Here is a 21,062-nt window from a genome sequence, read left to right as displayed (position 1 = left end):
CATATACTTCTTCAATATCTAAAGAGATCAAAAGATGTCATAAAACACGGACACATCCCCTCCAGTCACCTTACTATAAGTCATAGTTTTAATGGTCTTCCCATTTTTTTCCAATAGGCAGGCTATTACTTTGGTAAAATTTTCAAGTTGTGGCTTGTTGTGTCAGACTGTCAGACAACTCTAGGGCAACTGTGGCTACTTTCCAGTAACTTGCCACCAACAGCCTGTGAATGTCTTTATGAACAGGTAAATGATTTAATGTAGTGTAAAGGCCTCTGGGATCCAGTGGACTTGATAAAGTAAAAACAAGTACAAGCCATTTACCATTTACCTTTTGTTGTTAACATCCCTGCTTAACATTTCTTGTCTCTTTTTACCAGATCTGGATTTGTTTGGGTTTTGATCTCTCTCAATTTGATCTAAATTGTGACATTTCTGAGTTAATCCAACACATAAGTACACTAAAGCACATATTTCGTTCAGGACTTCAAACTTTACGAATGCTTTGTGTTTAATGCAGTTTTCCTAGATGTTGTAAGGTGTTTCACTAACTTAGCATTAGCTTAAGCTCTACTGTAGCTATCTTTTCTCTCCTGTTGTTTCTCCATTTCTGCCTGAATCTCCTCCTTTCTCCTGCTCTGTTTGTCAGATGTTTAGTGACTCGTCGGTCTCCTTTAGTGATAAAGGTATGTGTAATACATTTACTGATCTTTGCAAGTGCTGTTGGAAAAACCAACATATAGTCCAAGCCCCCAGGATCAGAACAGGCAACATTACATCTTATCTGAAACTCTTGGTTAAGTGTAAATCAATGGCACACTGACCCTTTCTCCATTAATATTATTTTAAGTTTAAGCATCTTTGACCTTTTATACAATATGAGAACATGAGTTTTTTTTTCTTTCAGCCTCTTGTCTCCTTTTTAGCAGCATAATCATTTCCAGAGCGCCAGAGAATCCCAGATTATTTTCCTGTGAATCGCCACAACCTGTAAATTCTAACCTGAAGTGAATTTATGGAGTTGAAAACAGGAATGTATCACATTGCAGCAATCAAAATAGTTTGTGCCATTTAAAAAAAAATAATAAAAAAACAACAAATAATGTCATAAAAGAATAACAAATATGATTTCCCAGCAGGCTTTACGTAATAATCTTAACATAAAGGAGAGCAAAGTCTAAACATCTCAACCTTTTGCTAACTGGTAATGCATGTGACATTTGCAGTCTGCATGATGCTGCAGTGTTTAGCAGTTGATAGGAAGATACAGTAATATTTACAACTCTTTATTAAATATAGTTTTTACAAATACTGTTAATCCATATGGGATTTTATGCTTGTTTGTTTTTAGCTTTTCTGGGATCAGGACAGGAAAACTGCAATTTCTGAGTGGAAAATCAGACATTTCTTCATCTTGTGACTCTCCAGATTCCTCTCTAAAGGATGACAGGAGTACTGCCGGGCAATCTTTATGTTGTTCATTTCAAGTGAATTCAGTTCAATACAATTTAAATTAAATTCATCCATCCATTGTCTGCATCATATTCCTCTTGTAGGGCCATGGAGGAGAAGGCGTCTATCTCCAGCAGTTCAATTCAATTGAATACATTCAGATTAATACAAATTTATTCCAATTAATTAAATATATTTCAGTTGAATCCTTGCAGTCAGGTTGAGTTTATAATGGCAGTTGGCCGTGATGTGTCTTTTCAGTCAAGCTTGATTTAAGAAAAAGTAACCTCTTGAGTTTTGAGCTTCTAGTAAAACAAAAAAAATATATATACATGCAGGTACCTTTCAATGAATTCGAATTTGTGATTTGATAAGGATTGTTAGCCAGATTAAAAGTACCTTTAAAAAATAATCTTTTAGTATTAAACATACTTTTCTCTAGACCCACATTTCTGTAGTAAAAATATTTTTTAATTGCTCTGATGTAGTGTTGTAGTCAAGACCACCTAACCCGAGACCAAGTCAAGACCAAGACCAGTGAGTATTGAGACAAGAGCAAGACTTTAGGGTCAAAGACTGTGAGGGATCAGACTCAAACAAGGACAAAAAAAAGTGTTCAAAGTAGAACAAAATTCAACTGAATTCTTCCAAAAAATAGTGAGCAAAATATCAAGATTTAATGCAAGGATAAATCAAAGGGTAAATAACAAATTTGGGCCCAATTTAACTGAGGTCAAGTGAGGTCAACTGAACCCTAACTGAACACAAACAAAGAACAAAACGCTGCTTAAATAGGGGTGGAGTAACCTAAATCTACCATATGAGGGAGGCACGACATAACAAAAGAACAAATAAATACAAAATTAACTAAAGCATTCTATGAAACAAATAAAGCAAAACTAACTCTTACTTAGCAGAAACAATAAGTGAATATTTAAGTGACTAAATTAACTAATTAAAAACAACTTGAAACAAGTCTCCCCCTTCAGTCTTTCAAAAAACAAATGGTTTGCTCCAGGTTTCCTCCTCCAGCTGGTTTGTATCAGCAGCACCTCAAATAAAAAACCATTCAGACAGACATTAACTAAAGTGTGCACCCATTAGAAAATATATGTCTAAATGAAATAACTAACTTAAACATATAAACTGTAATATAATATAAAGAAAAAATACTAACACGATGTGGTGGTGGGAGGAACATCCACCACAGAGACCAAGTTGCCATCCCTAAAACAAGATAACATCAATTGCCCATATTGCCCATGTCAAAAACCACCACAGTCTGCACTACTAAACATAGCAATTAATGTAATGCTCTAACAATAAACAATGTTCAACTATGAACACTAACCCAGGAGCAACAAGCAAGAAGTAACCAAGCACAAGGCTTGACTGTTCTCATTCTGTCCCACAGTGCTGTAATGTCTGCCACCAGGACAGGTGACAAAAACAATCAAAGAATCAAAGAATCTTGTATTTTATTTATTCGAGTTGTGTCTCCATTTGGCCAAATGTGTTGATTTAATAAATGTCTTGTGAGCAGGGACAGAGCCAGAGGGCTAGAATTAGCCAAAATGCTAATGTTAGCATGCATGAGGTGAGCAGCAGGTGGGGTATCACTAGCATGTTGTCTTACATTCACTTCCTCCATTCAGTATACTAAAGATAGCTAATGTATAGGAAATAGATAAAATGCTTATTTTAGGAAAAAGGCTAATGCTAGTGCACTGCCTTACTCCGCAAGGATGCAGAGTCATTAAACACGTTTAGTCATTAAAGATGCTGACGGTAGTGAAAAATTAGGTAGAATCGCCCTTTAGCCATTTCCCAAATTAAAAGCTGTATTTGGAAACCAACTTCAACTTCTTCCAAGCAGCAGGGCCGAACATACAGTTCTCTTAATGTATGACAAATCTATGGGCGACATACAATTAAATAATCCCAAATACAACATGTAATAAGCCTCTCATAAATGATGGTGGTGTCGGCTGTAGGAGTTTGCCTTGCAATAGGTGGATCGCCAGATCGGTCCCTGGTCTACTTTTGAGATTTCAGTTTGGCGTAGAAAAAGCATTATTGAAAAAGAAACCAAAATATCACACCAGCATTCCATTGTTTGTAAAAATTACTTTTGCAGTTTAGTTTACGGCTTTACACTGTAAATATAAATATCAGCAAAATTAGTCATTTTTCATGATTAGTACCACTAATTTTAGGGTAATTAACTGCTGGCAACATTTCAATATTTTTCTATGAATTTTACAATTACTTATATCTTTACAATATATTTCTGTGTTTTCTACATTGCATGACTGTCAAAATTACTTGAAATATATGTTTATTGAGTTATTGTAATTCCATGTATTTTCTATGATAATATAATGGATTGGATGTAACTGGATGTACATCCAGTTACATCCAGGGGGGGTGTCTCAGGGGGGGAAGCGTCTCAGGGGGGGGGCGTCTCAGGGGGGGGAAGCGGTGCAGCACCAACACTGTTTATAGTGGGGATGGTGTGCTGCTGACCTCTACTCGGGACGTTGTGGCCCGGTAGGCAGAGTACTTCGAAGACCTCCTCAATCCCACCAACATGCCTTCCACTGAGGAAGCGGAGCCTGGGGACTCTGGGTTGGGCTCTCCAATCTCTGGGGGCGAGGTCGCCGAGGTGGTTAAAAAGCTCCTCGGTGGCAGGGCCCCGGGGGTGGATGAGATCCGCCCGGAGTTCCTTAAGGCTCTGGATGTTGTAGGGTTGTGTTGGTTGACGCGACTCTGCAATATCGCATGGACATCGGGGGCAGTTCCCCTGGATTGGCAGACTGGGGTGGTGGTCCCCCTGTTCAAAAAGGGGGACCGGAGGGTGTGCTCCAATTATAGAGGGGTCACACTCTTAAGCCTCCCTGGCAAGGTCTATTCAGGGGTCCTGGAGAGGAGGGTCCGTCGGATAGTCGAACCTCGGATCCAGGAAGAGCAGTGTGGTTTTCGTCCTGGTCGTGGAACACTGGACCAGCTCTACACCTTGGCAGGGTCCTGGAGGGTGCATGGGAGTTCGCCCAACCAGTCTACATGTGTTTTGTGGACTTGGAGAAGGCGTTCGACCGTGTCCCTCAGGGAGCCCTGTGGGGGGTTCTCCGGGAGTATGGGGTACCGGGCCCTTTGATACGGGCTGTCAGGTCCCTGTATGACCGGTGTCAGAGTCTGGTCCGCATTGCCGGCAGTAAGTCGGGCTCGTTTCCGGTGAGAGTTGGACTCCGCCAGGGCTGCCCTTTGTCACCGATTCTGTTCATCACTTTCATGGACAGAATTTCTAGGCGCAGCCAAGGTGCTGAGGGGATCCGATTTGGTGGCCTTAGGATCTCATCTCTGCTTTTCGCAGACGATGTGGTCCTTTTGGCTTCATCAGATCGTGATCTGCAGCTCTCGCTGGAGCGGTTCGCAGCCGAGTGTGAAGCGGCCGGGATGGGGATCAGTGCCTCCAAATCCGAGGCCATGGTCTTGAGCCGGAAAAGGGTAGAGTGCCTTCTCCGGGTCAGGGGGGGTGTCCTGCCCCAAGTGGAGGAGTTTAAGTATCTCGGGATCTTGTTCACGAATAGGGGAAGAAGGGAGCGGGAGATCGACAGGCGGATTGGCGCAGCGTCTGCTGTCAAGCGGGCGCTGTACCAGTCCGTCGTGGTGAAGAGAGAGCTGAGCCAAAAAGCGAAGCTCTCGATTTACCGGTCGATCTACGTTCCCACCCTCATCTATTGTCATGAGCTTTGGGTCATGACCGAAAGAACGAGATCGCGGATACAAGCGGCCGAAATGGGTTTTCTCCGTAGGGTGGCTGGGCTCTCCCTTAGAGATAGGGTGAGAAGCTCAGTCATCCGGGAGGGACTCAGAGTAGAGCCGCTGCTCCTTCACATCGAAAGGAGCCAGTTGAGGTGGCTTGGGCATCTGGTCAGGATGCCTCCTGGACGCCTCCCTGGTGAGGTGTTCCGGGCACGTCCCACCGGGAGGAGGCCCCGGGGAAGACCCAGGACACGCTGGAGGGACTATGTCTCTCGGCTGGCCTGGGAACGCCTCGGGATTCCCCCGGAAGAGCTAGAAGAAGTGGCCGTGGAGAGGGAAGTCTGGGCCTCCCTTCTGAAGCTGCTACCCCCGCGACCCGACCTCGGATAAGCGGAAGAAGATGGATGGATGGATGGATGGATGTAACTGTTGGTATTTCACAATTTTCTACTGTAAATTTACAGATTTTTTTTTATAGTTTTGACTTATGGTAATTCCATGTATTTTCCGGTAATAAAATGTTTTGGATATTACGGTCAGTAACTGTTGGTATTCCACCATTTTTTACCATAAATTTAAAGAGTTCTTTTTACAGTGTAGCATTTACTGACTACTTATTTCAGATATTGTAGGAGAGGAAAACATGGGATCCAAAACAAATACCTGCTGAGGTATTATTCTGCCAATATGTTAGCACCTATCTAGCAGAGACAATTACAAACCTTAACGAGTTGTAGCCGCTTCTTGGTCTAAATAAAGTCCAGTGTAATCAATTTGCCTGTCACCTTCTTCTTCCAATTTAATCTTTCTATAAATGCATCTGGACTAGCAAAGGGATTCTTTGAATAAATCACAGAGCTCTGTTCAGTCCATCTTCTGGCACATTGTTACTGATACCCAATCTAGAACTTTTTTCAATTTCAGGAATGATACAGATATCGATATTGGATTGGCAAATCTCTAGAAAAGACCTGCAATTGATGTTCACAGACAAACGCCATTAAATGTCTCTGTGCTTGAGCTGCTTTGCTATCTAGTAATGGAAGAAAAACCATCCATCACGAGTTCAGAGTCCATTTCAAACTGTCTTTGTGGAGAAGAAACAAGAAATTTATTTTATTTTTAGGATGTTCACTTCTGCAAGTTTCTTCAACTACTGTCAGGTTTTTGTTTGTTTTTCTTTTCCAGATCAGCAGAGATCACCTGATCTCCTTTTAATCTGATCCACCTTGTGTTCAGATGTCTCCTCTTCATCCTTCACTCCTCCCATCCTGCTGAATCCTGATTTTTCCCAGTTTTTTTTCCTAAGGAAAACATCCCAACCTCCTAGGGAGGGGTGTAATCTCTGAGTCAGGCCGGCTGTCAGCTGTCCTGCAGATTGATCAGCTGTCCTCAGATCAGCAGTCTGCAGCTCCCACAGGAAGTGACCTCAGCACCACAACCGGTCCACTCTGCTGTCCAGGGTGGGCTGACGGGACATTTGGATAACCCTTCATCCTCAGAGACCTGATCAATCCCTCCATCCTTCTGTCATCCATCCATCAGCTCTACTCCATTTTCAGCTCAGCCACCAAACTGATGGCACTAATAGATCTTAAAGATCATCTTCAATATTCGTTTTATTTTTTTTATATATAACATATCTTCACACGTTCTGACCTCTGTGTTTTCTCTCAGCCTGTCTAACTCCAAACAGCAGCTACAGAAGCTGCTTCCAGCCTGTGATGAAGGTTTTATTTCCTGGACATCAGGATAATCAACCTGCAGCTCAGCTCTAATCCTTCTGAAGTCCACTTTTAATTCAGACGGACAAATTTCCCACTAAGTGTCCTTTAATCTGAGAACAGATGTTGCTGTGTGTAAACCACAGCTGCTCAGGACCCGAGTATTCAACAGACCGGTCATGTGACCTCCGTGGTTAACAGGCAGGTCATGTGACCTCTGACCCAGAGATGAACCTGTTGATTTTGATTCTTTCAATCTGTTTCCTGATGAAAGAGAGATTTAAGATGCAACACATTGGAGGTTTGAATTAAATTCCACAGAAAACCTGTGTCACCATTTATTATCAAATCTATATCACATCTATTGATTCATAACCTTAACTGTGTTTTTTACAGACTGAGTTCATTTCAGTATCCATATCATCAGCTCAGGTGAGGCAGTAAATCAGTTCAACTGAAATCATTTGATCAATCTTAATAGTTTACTGATTACAATGAAAAAAGATGGATGTGACAGGAAATAATATGATTTTGTGTTATTAATGGTTACATCCAAACTGACATGTGGTCATCATCATTTTGCAACAAAATGGCTTCACCTGCAGGAAACTGTGCAGCTAAAACAAGTTCAAGGTGAAAAAGTTTCAGGACATTAAAGCTGCACTATGTAACTTTTATAAACAATATATTTTTTACATATTTGTTAAAACTGTCACCATATCCTGACAGTATAATATGAGACAGATAGTCTGTAAAATAATTTAGGTCCTCTGCCTCCTCCCAGTGGTTCTACTGGGAGAAATACACCACTCCCAATCAGAGGGCTGGTCAATAAAACAATAAAACAGTTTCTGTCAACAACTGGAGATCAATTTAGCAATTTTAGAGATCAGTTTCAATGTTTGGTTATTTTGCAGACTTTAAATAAATGCCTTTAAGTCGGAACCTGAAACCAGTGAAGACCTAATGACTGAGGTTTTTTATTAACTCTCCTTCTCATCAGTTTATTTTTTTAAATCTTATTTAAAGTTTGTTTCCAGTCAGCGTGAACAGAAACATCCAGTTTCAGCAGGTTTTACTTCTTGTTTTGAACTTTTATGTTTTCACAGGAAGTCTTGGTTCCATCTCAGGTTATTCTGAATCTTCCTCCTTTACGTCACCAAGAGTGTTCAGCTTTATTCAACATTTCCCTTCATATCACAGGAGGGGAGTTTTATTTGATTTTTTTCACCGTGATTCCAGTTTTATAGGAACTTTTAGAAGATTGTTTCTCTTGGTGTTACAGGGTGTTACACCCATAAGGACAAACCTTTGCCCTTATGGGTGAATCTGTCAACAGGAAGCTCGGCGCTCATTAACGAGGCATCCAGGAGTCGGCAGGGACTTACCTCCAGTGACAGAGGGTCGGGGTCCACTGCCCTCCTCAACGCTCCATCTGCTCCCTACCGGCGTTTGGCAGTCGTTTGGATCATGTGACACCTGCAGCGCCTGCAGCTCGCCATGCACGGTGATGTGCTCGTGTCAGAGGAAAAGTGTTGGAACATATAAAACATCCTGAACATAACCCAACATGATCAACATGATGATAGACTGGTGTGAGTGGAGGATTTTCCTCTTTAAATATGCCACATAAATGTTCCTGACAGGTTGGCAGCAACGTAAAACCAGCAAAGTTATGCTTTCTATCAGGCAGAAGTTGCATATGTTGGACCTGTCCAAGTCTCTGTAGAGAAACATGTAACATGCCACATGATTCATTCATTCATTCAGCCGGTGGTGATGAACACATTGCAGATGCTCTGAGCCCCTCCAGCAGCACACAGATGGTCAGGATTCTGTTATTCAGAGAAAACAGGCAGAAATGTTTCAGGGAGAGATGAGATCTGCTGAATCAGCCTTCTACTGTGGAAATGATCAAATATCAATTATTGAAGTATTGGTGTTTAGGTCGTATGACAGATGGTACGCAAATTGTAGTGATAAGAGAAGCAGAAGCAGCAGCAGAAGGAAAACCTAACCTGATTAAAAAAATGTTCAGAATCAAGAACAACTCTATTGTAATAATGTCAGATGAAAACAAAGCAAAGGTTCAACACAAACTGAGTCATATTATCATATTTAAAAAATAGATTCACGGTATTTTGAGAAGTTCAAAAGGAGATAATAAACAAAAATGACGGAGAAGGAGCTGGATTACTGTTCAGCAGACTTACTGCTTTGGGGAAGAAGCGGTTCTGGTTGTGTTGGGTTCCTGTCCTGGTGGATCAGAACCTTCTGCTGGAGGGATGGAACAGAACGAGGTCGGGTCCAGGGTGAGAGGAACCAGGTGGATCTGTAGAAAAGACTGACAGAAATGACAGGAACATTAATGTCAGCAGCATCTTTAACACACTGATGAACTCATGAAGATCAGACATCGTACTGTCATGTTAGTTATATCAGACAACATTTACAAATACAGACGCTGTTAAAGTAAGAAGTTTATTTACAGCAACAGGAACAGAAAGGAGAACTGATGGCAGGAGGTGAGGACCACTTTCCTCACCCAAAAGAAAAGTGGCTGAAAATAATGTGATTTTAGGGAGAACATTGTAGATAAGATATAATATTATAGGTAATTTAATATCATGATGCAGGAAAGGCAAAGTAACACTAGGGGGCAGTAGCACATCCTCATGAATCATAACTCACAACTTCATGAACTGATTGTTTAGTGCTCATTGATCATAAAACTTAATTCCTACATTTTTTATGGATCAGAGTTCAAGATGTGATGAAAAAAATCCAACCTGGGGGTCTGCAGATCGCTGCTCAGATGTTTGTAAATAATCAGGACATTTTTAACCCTCCTGTTATGTTAAATTTAAAAATGTTTTAAAAATAGTTGGAAGTATTTTTTTGCATGAAACTTTTTCTGTTTGTCTTAATAGGTGCACTCTACATATAAATTGAAAATTTATTCATTTTACACATTTGCACCACCCTACGTTTTACACAGAGACTGTTAGGGTCCCAGCAGTCAAGTTGAAGGGTAAGAAAGATACAAAAATGTCCAATTCTATATGTTTTCTTGCAACTATGAACCATATAGAACCATATTTCACCACACACACACACACACACACACACCACACATGCATGCACACAAGCCCACTTTTTCACTATTCTCTTTACTTCACTAGGAAACTGCAAGAAAGCAGATGTTCATACAACTTTTGATGGGAACCTTTTCTGTTCCTGTAGACAAACTCCACCCACACTCTGTGATTCTGTGGGACATTTTTAGCTCCAATTGCAGAGGAACCTACTGCAACAAAACTCTATACGGATTATTGTGAAAAATTGTTTGTTTTCTGGGCTTTTTTTTTCTTTTTGAAGACAGATCTTATTCATCAAAGACCCAAAACCTTTAATGGATTTTTGCACATTTGCTGTATTAAAAGAAATACATCTATTGTATATTTCGGATTCTTTTGGGCTCAATTGAACAAATTCATTTTCAGTTGAAAAAAGCTGGTTTAGGTCACTTTCTTTCAAAGTACTTGTTCAATTTAGTCAAGTTTAACACATTAAGTAAGAGCTAATTTGGGTGCAGCAATATCAGCTTTTCAGTTAAAGTCTCTGAAAAGATGTGCTTCTACTTATAGAAAGCTTTGCTGTAAAAAGATGCATCCTTTATGATATACTCAACATTTTTCATTCTAAGACAATAATTTTGGCAATAATTTTACCCTGATTACAATAAAAAAGGCTCCACATAGGTCAACCACTTGCTATAGTAAAATGACCAAGGGCCACAAATGGATCCCAGGCTGCACTTTTGGACACCAGAGGTAGAATATCTGTTATGATTATGCAAAAGGACAAATGTGATAAAATAAGTTTATGGATCCAGTTGAGGTTTTGGATCTCCATCAGCAGAAAGTTTCAGCTGAACACTGAGAAGCCCTTTGTCCACAAGTTGACAGTTTAAGTGCAGTAGATCAGTGAGATTAATGAGGCTGTGAGCATCTCTCTGAGGAAAACATCTTTCTGTAAATCTGTGAAAAACCCCGGGTGTGAATCTGGAGTGAGACCAGGATCATTACGCACCAATCAGAGCCTAAAACCGGCCGAGCTTTGGGATGGTTTCAGGAAACGTGTCGGGTCCTCCGAGGAGTGGCCGACATTAGTCATGTCGCTGCTGACAGCGGTGATTTATGCTCTGTGATGACAACAGGCCATTAGAAATCCCTGAACACCGAACTGCGTTCACAACAAACAAACAAACAGCGACACCGTCGCTGATGGTCGAGGCGATGGAAACTCAGGAACCCAAAAAGAGACGGAGGAGCGTCAAAGAGTCGAACAGGAAGCTTTTGACTCACCCTGAACTTCACACTGAGCTCAGATGCTAACATGTTCCTGTTTCCACCTCAGGGTTTGAATCTAAGCAGATCTAATCCCACTGATCTGCTAAGGAACACTGTAAAGTTTTAATTCAGGTTGAAAACCTCATACAAAGACAGTCTGGTAAAGATCTAAAGGATCAAATCTGTGATTTAACAGCTTTCCTCAAATTGTCCTTCCTCTTTTCATGATCATGTTGCCTGACCACATGAACCAATCAGCTGATCTTCATGGCAACCTGAGCCAATTTTAGAAAGGTTGCTCAAATCTAGTCACTTGTTCTGCCTAAATTACAATCAACACACATTGAAGCTGATTTAAGTGTCGTCTTCAGGATTATGTGATTTAGGTGTGAATAAAAAGGTGACCTGGTTTCCTGAATATCTCTCTTCTCCATCATACAGATATTTCAGGATATTTTCATCCTAAAGTGTCGACCAGACGTAAATTAGAGACAGAAGTGCCATATGCTTATAACACACTACAGAAGTCACAATCACTTGACAGTTTCAAACCTGGTTCCCCAACAGCCAAACTCGAACTTCGACCTATTGTAAAAGACAATTAGGATCTCTATTCATCTTTATTTCTTTCATTTTATTTCTTCCATCTCTCACAGACTAATGGCTGAGTGTTTAGCTTTCATGTTCCAGTAGTTTCACCCCCCTACCCCACCCTGGTAACTCCAGGTATGGGAGCTGCAGAAACTGCAGTATATCTTCTCTTATCAACGATATAAGCTAGTTCTATGAAATTGAGTGTTTAAGACATGGAACAATTACATTCAAAGCTAGCTTAGCAAAATTAGGAGGTTTACTTGAATTAGATCTTATCCAAGATAAAATCTGGTTAAGATGGAAAAACAGAAATAAAGGTCTAGTTCAAGTTCTCCTGTTTTAAAGTTGATCTGAGAGGAAGATCTGTGCTGCTGTGAGGATCTCAGATGGAGTCCGACAGGTTCTGACCACAGAGACCCAGAGAGCAGACCGTCCCTCTGAGACTGACCACATGAATAATGGATGTGAACGCGCTCAGAGCTGATTCCAACAACCGTCCAGCATGAATGCAGAATCACAATCCTGTTGTTTTTCTTGTGTGACGAAACTGGAGGGCAGAAGATGTGAGGAACTCGTTTCAGCAGATAAACAGTCGATGAAAGTCATGTGTTTGGGAAAAACTGGAAAAATGTCAGTAAAGACCTCAGAGAACCTGAGAGATTCATCATCCTGCAGGTTTTATTGGAGCTCCATTGACCTCCCCCAGGAGGAAGAGCGCTCCTCCTCCTCCTCATGTCTGATGTGCAGCAGATCGCTCCAATTATCTGCTTCCTAATTATCTAAAGTGATCAGATGAAGTGGATGTGATCACCTGCAGCACTGGGAGCGGTTCTGACCCACATAAAGACAGAACCTCTGCTAACCTGCAGCTGCAGCCGAGCAGGAACTCCTCTGATGATTAAACTCTTCAACACGGAGAGGAAGAGGAGAACCGATCGGGCTCCACCGGTGTGACTTCGGTCTGAGCCGGTGGGTCCCTCAGAGGGCTGACGGGCCTCTGAGTGCTAACAGGATTACAGAGTTCACCTCTGGCTCTGCTCCACCAGAACCAACCGGAGCTGCTCTGTTTCTGGCTCTGATCCAGAACCTGCTGCTCCGCCGGGGCGGGTTCAGGAAACAACAGCTGGAAGGTAATTTGTTCTGTTAGCAGAGGGTAATTACTGAGCTAATGTTTACCTGGAGGAGACGACGGGGCCCTCAGGGGCCACACATCGACCCTGAGACCACAGAGAGAAGCTGGAGTCTCAGACTCACCTGAAGGGGAAACAGACAGACTCTGGGGATCCTTCAGGAAAGTAAAGTGACAGAAACTATTCAGCAGATCAGAGCTTTGCTGATATTAATGAGGATGTTATCTTATCGAGGCACATAGTGTCATTTCATAGTAACTATGTTACCTTCAGAGTTTATAAAAATTATATTTATATATCAAAGATCACTTAAAAGAAACTTTGCCTTCTTCAGATCAAACAAAACTGGTGTCTAATGTTTGTGCATTAAAAAGTTTTGTGTGAGCTGCTGCCATTTTCAAGATGATATCACATTTCCAGAGGTCATCGAAGGTCAACCAGTCCGCCCCACATTTACAAAATTAAAAAAAGTGTCAATCAACTGTGCTGCGAACGTTTTAGCTGCACAAACAGCACTATTAATTTATATTAATATTGTGTGATTTTGTTATTGTTGCAGCACAAACTAACATGCAGCACATTTGATTTAATTGACATCATAGTTTGTTTTATTGTGCAAATATAGACTGGCTGGTTGACCTTGATGACCTCTGGAATAATTTGTTAATATCTTTAAAATGACAAACAAAACATTGTGGTGCACAAACATTAGACGCCAGTTTTGTTTAACTTGAAGAAAGATGTGAAAGTCAATTTCTCTCAGCAGAACTGAACTTCTGTGTTCAGGAAAATCTGCTGGTTGATCTCTGAGGAGAGAACACCAACCTGAGGAATCTCACCTCTGACCTCTCCAAAGTAAAGCATAAACTATCAGCTCTTGATCTGCTTCCACCTTCATGTGAGTTTCCAGATGTGATCCACCTCATTCTGCAGGATGCTACCGATCAGACCTGCTGTGATCCAACACCGGGAGCCGACCGAAGCGTCAGCATCCCGACGTCACGCCTCCAGCAGCTGCTCACCGTTCCGACACTCCGACAACACGGCAGCGGCACACAGCAGGATTATTCCGAGGTTTAATCCCGATTTTATCTCCTGGGTTTAATCCGGTCCTGCAGGTCGGATTATTTCATCTCTCCGTCTGTCCGTGTGTAAACTGTTGGTGTTCTCCTTCGGTTTGTCTTTTTGTTTTCCGTTTGAAGTTTATTGATTCAGCAGCCTGAGAACAGCCAGACACAGAGCTGATGTGAGATCTGTGGTTCCAAACCTGAGGAACCACAGACTGACTGAAGACCAAACAGGAGCAGATCTGACTCCATCCAGGTAGTTTGGACTAAAATATTCTTAAACTTTGGTGTCTCGTTTCAGCTGATGGTTCTGATCCAAAGTAGAAAAAGTGGAAACTGATTAATTCAAAATGAAATAAGTAAATGTTCCCAACGAGTTTTTTAATGTAAAGCTTATTCATCATGATTTGTTTCACCGGCTGAAAGAGGAACATTAATGTGATCAGAATCTTTAATATACTGATGAACACATCAACTCTACAGATGTCAGAACATCTGGACAGTCCGGTCCTCGTCCAGAAGACGTTCCTTGCAGCCATTTTTTTTCTTCTGATCTCGTTCTTCCAGTCGCTCAGCTCCTGACTAAAGGTGAAGGCAGCAGCAGGACTGACTGCTAACTTCACTGTGACAGATCTGAGGTGAACGAATAAAAGACTCGAAGCTGAAGCTCAGATGTGTCCAATGAAGGTCTGATGTCTGAGTTAAAAGGTGTTAAAGTTCCACTTTATGATTAAAAAAATAACAACAAAAACTAAAATCCTGGAAAAATGAAAACAAAAATGAAACCCAGAAAGATTTCATTTGTCTTAATTAGACTTTGTTACCAGTGTGAGTTTTGAACCTTTCTCTTTGAATGTTTCACATCAGAGTGTTGACCCTCTGTTAGACCTGAGTTTCCCCTCAGGTGTCTCCCCTGATCTCCACCTGCTGCTGGATCTGATGCTTTCATCACCACGGTAACGTAAACCCAGATCTCGGTCCAGCAGGTTTCTCTCTCACTGAGCTTCCCCTGACTCCCTCCCTCATCAGCAGGTGTCTCTCTCTGATTCCTGCGCTCCCCTGACCACCAGGTGATGCTAAGCCCAGAGCTGTGTCTTCCAGGTTTCTGTCCTCTGATCTGAGGTCAGCTCCTCCTGTGGGAACATCAAACATGGCCTCCTCTTGTCTGTGCAGCAGAGGAGAGGGTGGAAGTGGTGCACAGGGGGTAGAAATAACAGCGAGGAGAGCACCTCTTCATATAAATACCCCCATGCTCCCCCTAGAGCGGGGCTGATAAGAGAGGGAGGAAGGGGAAAGAACCCTCCTCCTGCAGGAATTCAAAGCAGCCTGGATTTAATTTGCATTCGGGGAACGATAGCGAAGCGCAAGGCAGCAGTCGGAGCGCATTGAGCGAGGCGGCGCGCCCGGCAGCGCTGCCAGACAGGACAGTCTGGGGGCCACCTGGTCCTCGCTTTAATCCGGCACTATTTCATTCGGAGCGTCAGGATCGTCCTCTGCCTTTGATGTGCGTTTGTCCCGTGGACACAACATTAAAGACTCTCCTTCAAGCCGGGGCAAATTCAAATACCGTTACCTTCTTCTAAGGATTCCAAATGTGCTTAAATATGCCCTTTAATGGTGTATTTTCCTCCATCCGTCAGCTCAATAAATTAGTTCCCCCTGCGAGGAGAGGCCGCGGTGCTGCGCGGCTCTGATTGGCTGGGAGAGGCGCGGCTTCATTTATCTGTTGTTTCTTACTTTTAATGTGACTAAGGAGAGCTGGGAGAACCGAAACAGAACCTGAGCGCAGGTCTTCATCAAAAGACGGCTCACAGAGAACAGCTAAAGCCTTTAAATAGGCCATTTGAGATGAAATCAGAACCAGAACAGCAGAACTGACGTTGCGTTTTCTCTGCCTGGCGATGATCAGAAGTCTTTCTGTCAGAACTTTGAAGATGAAGGCGACTTTAAAGATTTTACTCTGAAGATAAAAAAGATCAGAGACCATCAGGATCCCAACAAACAGGATCAGATGAATCTTGTTTACAGCTTTCATTCAGGAAAACATGAACAAACTCACTTTATGTTAGATTCAAACCCTTCTCTCTGGACTGCAGGTCATAAATAATCCATTTTACAATTTTACTTTTTAGTTTGTTAAGGTTGTCCACAAACAAACAATATGCAAAAAAAAAAAAAAATGTATGAAAGAGAAAACCTGAGGATGTCAGATAAAAACTGATGATATTACACTTGTAGAATCAAACTCACGTAATAACGCCCAACATAATGTTCATGACTACAGCAGTAACAGGAAGTGTCTCCAGCCGCCATCCAGATGATTTCATGAGCGTCCTGCTGCAGCACACCTGCATTAATATCTGGTGAGCACATCTTCAGGTTCTACAGAGATGGAATTATGAGCTATTAATTTGATTCAGGTGAGTTTGACCAGGGATGCATTAATAAGCTGAAGATTTTAAGAGAAGGAATTCAGGTGAAATGTAACCAGAGAGCAGATGACGTACACGTGCATTAACACTAAAATTTCTCCAACCAAATGTCACTTTGCTTTCTATCAGGAAGCTTGGTTGTAGTCGCACAAATCTTACTGTCTGTGTTTTGCTTGTGAAGGTTTAACTGCACTACAAACGTTATTCCAAAGGCAGCATCAGTCAAAATAAACTCTTCCAGTCTAGTAATAAACTGATCAGTCAGATTGTAGCAGCAGTTGAAGACACTTTCCTTCACTTAGCTCAGACACAGAGAAAATAAGTCTCAACTGAAGCTAATTATCAACATAGAGGACAATTATTCTGAGGGAGCAGTTATTGATCTATTTAATTAAGTAATATGTGGACCTAATTCTGTTTGTGTTTTTCCACACCCTCCTGTTGGCTGCCTTCTGAATTATTTGCATTCATTGAGTTTTACAGAACAACTCAATGTGCCGAGCTTGGATCTGCTTTTAGGTTCTCTTCAGACAGTTGTGACAATCTGAAGCTTTTTTTCTCCTGTATTTATTCACCCAGACAACAACAGAAACATGGAAATGCTCCGACTTTATGGTGCCAGAGTTATGACTGATCAGAAGATCTGAAACTCTTGGTTTGCAATAGAGGAAGTATCAGAAGATGTCATCGCGTGTTTATAAAATATTGTGTGCAATAATGAAGCTGCTGATGAGGCTGTTGAATACTTCAGTTTTCCAGGGTAAAAATAACCCACATACATAAAAAATACTTCACTTTTATATTTCGAGGCCCTACTGATTTCTTGCATACTTTGTTAAAAAGGGATTCATGTCTTTTAACTTAATCACATTAAATCCAGAAGTTGGAAAGTAATAGACTAAAACACATTTACGATTTCTAAAGGAGTCAAAAAGGCGATACTTTTCACTGAAACAGCCTCTACATATCTTCCTCTTTTCTTAAGTGGGTTTTTTTTTGTGTGTCTCTGTGGGAAAACCCTTGACCTTTAACAATAAGAAGGAACTGTGGTCTAACTATATACAGCACTGCGTCTAAAAGAGTTTATATAGCAGCTGCTATGTGGTTATTGGGTATGTTGAGCAGCAGAAACCACATAATTATTGGTTTCGGTCGGGATGGAAACAAATCATTCTCTCCACATGCATTAAATGTGTTTAGACGTGTTTTTTATTTTTATTTTTTGTTATAGTAAAGTATAGATTCTAATAGAAAATGTATATAACTTTTACTTTAAATTTTAAAAAAGGCTTGTCCTTTGCACTTTTTCCAAAGCAGACCCTCTCACTCCACACTTATTACCTTCACTTGATTTACTTCACTTTGACTTGAAGATTTTGTTGGAGTGATCTGACTATATATTTCTACATACTGCATATGAATTTGATCTGTTTGTCCACTAAAGTAAATATTGACCTGATGTTAAATTAATTAACCCCCAGTGTTTTGTTTTTTCTGAAAGAACTTCACAGCTTAAGAAAGCAGAAAATGTGAACTTTAAAATTAAAATGAACACCCTTCAGGTGGAGCGTCTGCATGCAGGACTATGGATGAATCCCAGCTGGAACATCCCACCTTGTAGGTCCCGTGTCTGACCCAGAACCAGGAGTTTAACGTCTGTGATGTTCACTTCACAATCATCTCTAAATCCTCTTAAATCTTAAAGAAAGCAGCAGCTTCCTGCAGCAGGATGATTAAACTTTTCTGACCAGAACACGGCGATGAAGGCGAGCCTCCTCTTAATCGTCCCGACAACAGGAAACACTTCCAGCTTCAGGAGGTTTTAAAGATTAGGAAGCTCCGCTGCTTCATTCAGCCGCGAATGAAAAGCGAAGATAAGCTCCTGCAGTCGTCTGAAGGAGGGGATCTCAGCAGGGACAAAGGTGAAGAGAGAAAACATGCAAACAACAAATCAGGAAAAGAGCATTTCAGAGGCATCACAGAGACACTGACAACATCATTACTGTTAAATCACAATCAGGGATGCAAAGGTCAGGATCTCCTCTGTGGAACAGAACCAGAACCACAACCACAGGATGGAGGAACCAACACTCTGCAACATCTCTGACAAAATCAGAAAAAAAGTGATAAAACACTGAAATCTTAAATTCTAAAAGTCTCTTTGGTTTGAAAATGTTTATTTAATTTATGATCTCTACAGAAAAATAAGAAAAACATCTGAAAGGTGGTCAGACTAAAATAATGAACTTTAAGTACAGGAATCTTGAAACACATGTTTTAGTTTACTGATATTTAGTCGGACTGTTGTTGGTTTTTAGATATTATTTTCTTTCTATATTTATTTTTACTAATTTATTAATCAGAACAGAACTCAGTTTTTATATAGATACATTTTAAACAAAAAAAGCTTTTAAAAACATTTTCTGACAAAAACTAAAAATGCCAAACAAAATACACTGTTAGTATTCTAATGATGGTGAGACTTTTAAAATTTTTAAAAAATTTAAAAAAGACATATATTTTGCTTACAATATATAAAAAATAATACCAAAAAACACTTTTTGAAAATAACAACTTTTAAAAATGTTTATTTATTCATCTGGAGTAATATTTTAATCTTAAATGTAATATTTTTATGAGCTGTAAGCAGAAAATGATTATGACTGAAATAAACAAAACAGCCTCTGTGTATAATTAACCTTTTCAATGTGTTTACATTGTGAATTATGTTCCTGAAATTAACAAATTTTCCAATAATATTAAAATTTTTTGAAAGGAAATATAAGAATTTAAGAGTTAGAGAGTTGTGCTCTTCATTTTGTGTTTCCAGTTAGAAATACGAGGCTTTGGGTGTAAAGGAGGAGCAAAGAGTGGAAGAAGGTGACCGGAGATGTTTGCAGATGTTTTCTGAGCAGCTTCCAGCTCTTTCTGCTCTCACTGTTTGCACCGACTCCCAGTGAAGAGAAGAAGCCGTCAGTCAGAGGCGTCTCTGAAATGAATGAAACAGAAAGAGATTCTTTAATATGGCAGCAGCTGAGGGTCTTTTTTCCTCCACTAAAGTCCTGAATAATTAAAGAGCAGAGCTGCTGCCGACACTTCGCTTTAAACGGCTGCTAAATTAAACATGGACTACAGTTCTTACAGTGACAATAGGGAGCCGAGTGCTGCTGCTCCGACTGATTTACAGGAACAAACACTTGTGAAAGTGCAGGAAAACAGTTTCATCAGATCAGGCCTTAGTGGAGGAATGTTCCCACACAATGGATCATTATCTGACGGCTGCATTCGGAAAACAATTCAGACAACAAGAAGGATTTATTTGTCTTTGTTGTAACGGAGGTGAAAAATTAAGCACAACTAACGATTATTTTAGTAATCGTTTATTCTGATTATCGATTAATCGGATAAAAAATTGACACATTATGCAGATTTTTCATCTAATTGCTTCTGTCTTTTTTTATACAATATTAGAAATACATTTAAAGATTTAAGCAAACAAATAATTCAATGTCTTTTTGAATAAGAAAATAAAAATTGTACTGCCTACATTTTAATATCGTAAAGTTTGCAACAACAAATGCATTTTCAGCTAATAAAATTCTCCTAACGTGTGTAGAAAACATTTATAGGGAAAGTTTTAAATGCAAAATGTAAATAGTTTTAAATCAATCAAACAATCATTCAAGTTTATTTGCATAGCACATTTCAGCAACAAGGCAGTTCAAAGTGCCTTATAAAGTTTTAATACAGTTTTTGCTTAATTATTGTTTTTAGTATATCGTTCAACCAGCAAATGGCCTTTATTGAGTCTGTATGATTACTTTAGTGATTGTTCATTACAATTAATCCTATGAATCATTTCAGTCCTACACAGAATCACTAAGATCTGCTGAAAAACATTGAATCACTCTCTAAAACTGGAGGTTTGTGTTCCTGTGGTTTAACTTGAATCCAGCTGTGATCCTGCTGATAATAACCTGAATTTATGGAAAACAAACATGTTTCCTGAAGTAAACCCAGAGATGGAGAGTTGGCATCCAGCTTGTAATCTGGGCGTTAATCCACCACCGTCCTGCTCTCTCTGTTTGTCTCAAGAACCAAATTAAAGTCACTTCAGCCCGTAAGCAGCTTTGAAGAGTGAAGCTCAAAATACCTTTCCTCTGCCGCCGAGCCAAGATCAGACCGCTAAAACCCGCAGATTAACTCCGGCTCATCTGGACGGCACGAAAGGTGCCCACATGTTGATGAGGTTCAGATCCCGGCGGCCCGGAGGTCAGCATCACCACATCACTAAGAGCAGCAGCAGCAGCTGGTCTGGGGACAAACAGATCCTTATCACCTCCACACAGCAGCTCAGAACAAACCGGACTGGATCAGAACTCTGACTCAACAAACCTCTGGACATCCTGGAAATGATTTTATTGCTGTTCTCGGTTAGTCATGATACTTTACCACAGAAATACACAGAGAAATCTGTTAATAGATTCTAAATGCCTGAATGGAGATCTCCTCTCACTTTTCATTTACGCTTTAGCTAAGCACATCG

The 21,062-nt window shown here is 40.6% G+C and overlaps 1 protein-coding gene and 1 long non-coding RNA gene across 3 annotated transcripts in view; both read right to left on the bottom strand.

The window, feature by feature from the left end:
- Positions 1-8,091: 8,091 nt before the first annotated feature.
- LOC111609376 lies at positions 8,092-18,875 on the bottom strand. 2 transcript variants are annotated; one of them, XR_002753098.1, is made up of 3 exons: positions 18,265-18,875; positions 9,155-9,285; positions 8,092-8,776 (listed from the first exon to the last, which is right to left on the bottom strand). It is a non-coding gene; the product is annotated as an uncharacterized LOC111609376 (long non-coding RNA). The 2 variants fall into 2 exon arrangements; XR_002753097.1 differs by having other exon boundaries at positions 8,092-8,456.
- A 258-nt stretch (positions 18,876-19,133) lies between these two features.
- The window catches only part of gtdc1 (glycosyltransferase like domain containing 1), a 32,596-nt gene continuing 30,667 nt past the window's right edge, over positions 19,134-21,062 (bottom strand). Inside the window, exons 12-13 of the mRNA XM_023337644.1 lie at positions 20,670-20,830; positions 19,134-19,505 (exon numbers count right to left, since the gene is read on the bottom strand). Of these exons, the coding sequence (XP_023193412.1) occupies positions 20,796-20,830 (35 nt within the window). The 3' untranslated portion in view covers positions 19,134-19,505; positions 20,670-20,795. The remainder of the gene's footprint in view (positions 19,506-20,669; positions 20,831-21,062) is intronic.

Source organism: Xiphophorus maculatus, chromosome 7 (assembly GCF_002775205.1).
Source record: "Xiphophorus maculatus strain JP 163 A chromosome 7, X_maculatus-5.0-male, whole genome shotgun sequence".
NCBI classification, from domain to species: Eukaryota; Metazoa; Chordata; class Actinopteri; order Cyprinodontiformes; family Poeciliidae; genus Xiphophorus; species Xiphophorus maculatus.
The sequence above is the reverse complement of the archived record's forward strand: the minus strand, read 5'-3'. Positions and strand labels throughout refer to the sequence as shown.